Source organism: Papaver somniferum, unplaced genomic scaffold (genome assembly GCF_003573695.1).
Source record: "Papaver somniferum cultivar HN1 unplaced genomic scaffold, ASM357369v1 unplaced-scaffold_0, whole genome shotgun sequence".
NCBI classification, from domain to species: domain Eukaryota; kingdom Viridiplantae; phylum Streptophyta; class Magnoliopsida; order Ranunculales; family Papaveraceae; genus Papaver; species Papaver somniferum.
The window spans coordinates 1,152,764-1,159,411 of record NW_020618823.1 but is presented as its reverse complement, the minus strand read 5'-3'; the positions used below and the strand labels follow the sequence as shown (position 1 = coordinate 1,159,411).

Below are 6,648 nucleotides of genomic sequence, written 5' to 3'. Positions count from 1 at the left end.
TTTCAGAGAGAGAGAGAAACAGATTGATAAAAGTTTCAGAAACTGAAAATCTCATTTTTAGGGTTTTCAGGGAAGTTATATATATTTTTAAATTTTAGTCTATTTAAAAAAAAAATAAATATTTGATGTTGTTGCAGGAGGAGAATTGATGTTGTCCACACTCTCCTCCGTCATCCCTTATCTTCTTCTTCACTCGATCCAAATCGCAAAAATTTAAACAAAATCAAGATTAGGGTTTCTGTTTCCATCTACACTTAAACTAAGAAACACTTCGCTAGCCAAAGAGAGAATTTAACCAGTCGGGGAGAAAAGAAAAATGGATTTTGACGAAGAGCTGGGAGATGAAAAATTTGGAGTTTCACCAACGAGCTACGAGCCATCTCGACCAACAAAAATGGTGGCAACCGGAGGAGAAGTAGTTGCAGTGTCTACACGTAAATCAGCTTGTAGATACAGGGAGTGTTTAAAGAATCATGCAGTAAATATAGGAGGACACGCGGTAGATGGATGTGGAGAATTTATGGCAGCGGGTGAAGAAGGTTCATTAGATGCACTAAAGTGTGCAGCTTGCGGTTGTCATAGAAATTTTCATAGAAAAGAAATTGAAGGAGAAGGTTTTCATCACCATCCAAGCTTTACACCTTACAGTAGCTATCGTGCACCAGGTCATGGTGATAGCGGTACTTATTTGCACGTACCAGCTCGTCCATTAGCTTTACCATCAACATCTGGTGGTGGAGGGAATAACACTAGTAGAGATGATCAAGATGAAGATAACTCACACCCTACAAGTAGTGGAGGATTATCATCAAGGAAAAGATTCAGAACGAAATTTAGTCAAGAACAAAAAGATAAGATGTTGAGTTTTGCTGAGAAATTAGGTTGGAGAATACAAAAACATGATGAAGCTGCTGTTCAACAGTTTTGTAATGAAACTTGTGTAAAGAGACATGTTCTCAAAGTTTGGATGCATAACAACAAGCACACTCTTGGTAAGAAACCCTAGCTAAGAATCAAATCACTGAAACACCTAACACTTGACAAAGGAAACTGATACTCAACAAAAACTTCAAAACACTACAGCTAAAGGGTGCATGATGATGATGATGATCAAGCCAAGGAGCTAGTGAGTGAAAGGTACTAAAATTGGGGCAATTTTTATCAGGAGACATTTTTACCTCCTCTTATCTCTTTCTTTCTATATTTAGGGCTAGCTAGTGACTTAATTTTTAATTAGTTTGAGTCTTTTTTTAATTAATCTTTTCATTCTATCTTTCACCATTTCAGGTTTAGTTTTTTCTTTTTTCAAATTAATTATGTTAATGATGTTTAGTTATGTTGTTGTTTTAATGTGTTAAACGGGGAAATTTAGATGACATGATTGTGGGAGTCAGAATTGTTAACGAGCCATTGCTCATACTGATCGGTGACTAATTAGCAAGATCAGTTTGTCTTGATGATGCTTATTGATTATGTGTATCATTTTCTTATTATCATAAAAGTTTGGGGAGGAGTCAAATTAGGGTTTCATTTCTGGTATATCAGTTTAATTTTTTATTCTTCTCTCTACCCTTCCCTCTTCAGACTACGTACACAAGGCGCCATTGAAGCTGACACAACCCACTGTTTCTTTGTCTCTGTGCTTTACCATTAAAAACCAAAATAGACAGTTGAAGATCGAATTCCAATGAGCGTATACGTGTTTATAATGCAACGCTCTACATTTCCAGTTCTCTCCATCTGTCCTCTCTTTTTTTCTTTTCTTTAACAACTTCTCTTTTGTTTTGAAAGGTCTAATCAGAAAAAATAAAAAAAGAAAATGATGAGAGAAAGAGAGTGGGAATGTGTTGTCTAATTAAGCTCAGGTCATGATCATCATCATCATAATGCACTGTCATCATCTTCATTAAATCATGCATCCATGCTTCACTCTTATCTTTACAGGCTTTAATTCTTACAGTTACTAGAAGGAACTCCCGACAGGCGCCGTAATTGTTGGCCTAGCTGTTCACAGGCCCATAGGCTCGGCTTAATCACCTCCCATTACCGATATCCAAATCACATCGATCGTACCGTAATCTGCTTATAACATCAGGAACAAACACCATAACCATTACTAGACTCCGGATCGGATTTAAAGGCTTGATCCTTATTTTCGAAGAAAGATAAAGTTGACTGATGATTGATTTGAAAAGAAGCAGATATTTTTTAGTAAACGAGAAACGAAAGTAAAGGTTCAATCTGTTACCCCGAAGATCAAGGCGTACATACACCAAAACGTCTATTAAACACAGATTGGAGGATGTAAAAATGGGAGTGTAAAAATCAGGTTTTACTTCTTTCTATCGTTCATTCGATTTGCTTAGTAAGAAATGAAATGATCTAATCAAGTACGAAAAAGAGTATCTGGTATCTATTGACAAATACACTGGTCTCAGTTAAATAACTGAGAGAATTTAGGCACAAGGCCCAAGCAAACGGTGACAAGTATTCAATCGGCCTTGATTTTGGCTCAAAGAGCACATAGGCACCTAGCCAATACATTAGCACAAGTAAGCTGGTTTATGTTCCCATGGATTTCATCAACACCCTTCTCCCAACTGTCAGTATGATTCACTAATTCCACTCCAATTGGCAAACAACTTGCCGAATCCGGGAAGTTACACTTTTGGGGTACATGAGGAAGCTATCCGTTGATAGCAGCTACAGAGAAGAACAGGGTAAAAATATATGGATCAAAACGTTCTTTTGTTACACTATCCTCGGCTGATTAATGCTATCCATGTCAACTGTTGACAAGACTTGGGGTGCCTATGATATCTCATGTCATGGTCGCTGGATAAAGCACCGAACAATTAAACAACACACCTAGGAATACTTGAGGTCCTGAGCCAACAAAGTGGAACTTATAACTCTTCTTTTTCTCCTGAAAACACAATTTTGAGTAGTTTAAACAACAAAGTGGAGCAAAGAGAACAGTTTAAACGAAGAAAATAACACGAAAATTGTTTTTTACTCATCACGTTCTCAATCGAATAGTATTGAATTTGGAAAAACCAAACCCTTAAGTTTTTCATCTTAGTTTTTAGTATAAGAGAATTCAACTTCCATAGAACGAGAGTAAAATAAGGGACAATGAAGTGATTCTAATTAAAATTTCGCCTTTTCAGTGTCTTCCAACATCTTAGAATTTGGTAAAACCAAGCAAACCGTGTGCTTCGGCTTCAACTGCAGAGACAAAGCCAAGGGTCTTATTCTTCCCACCACAGAAGTGGGCAACACTATCTCTTGCCACTGCACTGCAAGCATATCCCTTTGACCCTGCTGCACCATCAAAATTAATCTTTACCTTGTTGCTTGGAGGAGGTTCCCATTGTTCTTTCCATGTCTGCAGCATATCTTTTTCAGTTGGGATGATGTCCAGCATATCAGTAGTTTTCTTCATATTGAACCAGTACATTATTTCCTTTATAGTATCTTGGATGCTGAATTTACCATTATTGAAGCTTATATTGTTTCTTGTTTTCCATATAGCCCATAATAGACTAACTATCATCTTTAGTTTGAGCAATTCTCTAACTTCATTTAACCAGCTTTTGATGAGCTCCTTTACTGTAATATTGTGGTTAGGGCTGACTCTAAGGCTTAGAGGAGATGCAAATAGGACTTCTTGGGAAGCTTCACATTGAATGAACAGGTGATCAACAGTTTCAGTAGCTTTATTGCACAATTTACACTCATCGTTGATCCCAACAATATGTTTGCTTATATTACCCGCCACGGCCACTCCATTTTTAAGCAATCTCCATATGAAAAGTTGAAGTTTTGGAGCCAGAATGCTTACCTTCCAATATTTCTTCCAAGGAAAATCAATATTATGGGATCCTGAAGGTTTCTTAGATGTCAAGATTTTAATGAATGATTTTGATGAGAAAGTACCTTTAGGGTGATTCTTCCATATCATCTTGTCAGTTGAGTCAGTTCCATTGGCTGCAGGTAAGTGGATCTCCAATATCTTCAAGACCTCTGAGTGGTTGAATAGCTGCTTCAGCTTGTCTTCATTCCATCTTCGCTCTTCCTTGATAATTAGGTCACTCACTTGATTTATGTTTTGCATTACAGTTTCTGCACAATCATTTCTTCTTTCAGGTATATTTTTTGGCATATTAGGAACCCAAGGATCATGCCATATGTTTATGCTCTCTCCATTCATCACTGTCCAACATCACCCATCGTTCATCATCTCTCTGCACTTCAACATCGCATTCCAAGTGGAAGAGCAAATTGTTGGTTTCTCGGCTTTCCAGAAATTACTATGTTTCAGATTTTCGCCTTCATGAGTTGCCCCCAGGGACAATATGGATCATTTAAGAACTTCCAAACCAATTTGGCTATCATATCCATATTAAAGTCTTGTAACGATCTAATGCCCAAGCCTCCTTCCTCTTTAGCTAGCTCCATTTGTCTCCAATCAATAAAGTGCATCTTTCTGTCAGTCCTAGAATGCCCCCACGAGAAATTACGCGTTGTTCAGTTAACAAATGGATGGTCTTCTTCGGAATGATCGTAGTAGCCATGTAATAAGGAGAAATTAGACCCAACTCAGTTTTTATCAGGATCGTTCTCCCCGTTTGCGATATCGTCTCTTTCAATCCTGCCAACTTTGAGTCGAATTTATCTTGGGGGAAATCATAAGAGGAGTTTCTGAAATCTGATTTAAGTAAGTGGTGCCCCAAATACTTGTCTGCATCTTTCATTTGCTGGACTCCAAGATAGTTTGCCACATCAGTTTTTCTATCATTATCCACTCCCTTGCTAAAAAATACTGCATATTTTTGCATGTTTGCACTCTGACCTGACCACGCCGCGTAAATGTTAAGTATGTCCATTAAAGTTTGTATCGTTCTGTTATCCAGAGTACCGAAAAGAAGTAGATCATCTGCGAACATTAGATGGGAGATAGTTGGGGCATTTCTACAAATCTTGTACCCATTATAGAGCGCATTATTCTCCATGGTTCTCATCAGCCACGAAAAACCTTGGGAACACAATATAAACAAGTACGGAGATAATGGGTAGCCTTGACGCAATCCCCTTTCACTGACAAAATACCCTTCAGCTTGCCCATTTACGACTATATAAAAAGACGCAGTCGAGATACAGTTCATTATTAAATCATGCGTTTTCCCTACAATACCAAAAGTTCTGAGGCAATGACTCAGAAATCTCCAGCTGATCTTGCCGTACGTGTTAGAGCATAGCTCAGTCGACCTCGCATGCGTTGCTATCTCTAGCATCTTTGTCAATGTTAGTGATCAAAATTATGAGTCTTGATTTCTAGCCTACATAGCTAAGTCTCAGACTAGGATAGAAAAGTGTAGTTGAGATCAAGGACTTCATGGAGATTCATCATACAACGACGAAGATCTACTCAAGGAACCGTGGAACTTCATCAAAAAAAAGGTATGTGGAGACTTGAACTTATCTATCACTCAAAAGTCTACCTCTTCTATCTCCTACTTCTTATGAGACAAAAGTGGTATGCTATATAGACTGGATCATACACATTTGATATTTCGAGCCGAGTATATCTCGCCTATCTTTATCTTGAAATTATGTGTTGGTAAAGCGTTTCGCTTTGATCAAGTTTATCTTCACCTAGTGACGAAAGTCATGAAAAGTTTCAATTACTTTGAGAATTGCTCTGACGCGAAATGGTCTGTGAATAACGGCTATATAACGTCCTCTGAGAATGTCTCAATGATTGAAATGAGAGTTTAGATTACATAACCATGTATTCCTTAATCCAAAGTTTTCGAACTTTGTTGATTGAGAGAAACCGGAGGAATTGGCTTTGCCAAGTCCGCGAACCCAGTCCGCGAACTCAGTCCGCGAACTGATGGAAGTTCTTGTACCGAGAATTTCTGCTGGGATTTTCCAAAAACTCGTTTGCGTGTAAGTCCGCGAACTCAGTCTGCGAACTGGCGAAAGTCTTTTTGCCGAGATTTTCTGCTGAGTTTGGAAAACTCCACCGGTTGTATAAAGTCCGCGAACTTGTTTGTGAGCTTAAGAGGTTATGATCTAAAGATGTTCTATGAACATGAAACTTAAATTACTAAGGAATGCTTTATGCAAACCGTGGCTATAAAGTTCATGAGACGATTCAATCGAATCATCTTTGTTTCAATTGTGTCTTGTGTAGTTACATAAGATCTCATAGCAATTGAACAACTCTCTAACTAGTTCATTTGAGTCAATTGAACTAGTTATGGTGAAGAAGAACAAGGTTAATATGAAATGCTCATATGGTTAACCTTTTGGGTTACTATGTTGAACCAACATACCCGTACACGTTTGGGAATGGTTTTCACAAACCCAGTAAACGTCTACCCAAGTGTGTGTGACAAACTAAGTTTTCGATCTAACGGTTGAGAAATATTAGCTTGAATCTAAATCAGGTTTTCATCTAACGATAAATATGGATTGCTTTGTAACTAAGGAAAAACCCTGATTTGAAGATTATATAAAGAAGACATCTAGCATTGTGCAAAACTAATCCCCACAGGTCTGTGGGATACTAGTGCGCTCGCTAGAGTCGATTCTCCTTTAACCTTTGGTTTTCTTCTCTAAAACCAGGTTAACGACTTA

General features: G+C 38.0%; 1 protein-coding gene across 1 annotated transcript; it reads left to right on the top strand.

Annotated features, from left to right (window-relative positions):
• Nucleotides 1-17: 17 nt before the first annotated feature.
• LOC113325831 (zinc-finger homeodomain protein 2-like) lies at nucleotides 18-1,466 on the top strand. The gene is made up of 2 exons (XM_026573698.1): nucleotides 18-992; nucleotides 1,084-1,466. The coding sequence occupies exons 1-2, from the start codon at nucleotides 317-319 to the stop codon at nucleotides 1,125-1,127; spliced, it is 720 nt and encodes a 239-aa protein (XP_026429483.1). The 5' UTR covers nucleotides 18-316; the 3' UTR covers nucleotides 1,128-1,466.
• Nucleotides 1,467-6,648: the final 5,182 nt, after the last annotated feature.

Excerpts from the sequence above, each read along its gene's own strand:
- LOC113325831 (XM_026573698.1), top strand. The coding sequence starts at position 317 with ATGGATTTTGACGAAGAGCTGGGAGATGAAAAATTTGGAGTTTCACCA. Across the intron at positions 993-1,083 it reads TAACAACAAGCACACTCTTG|CTAAAGGGTGCATGATGATG; the intron begins GTAAGAAACCCT and ends AAAACACTACAG.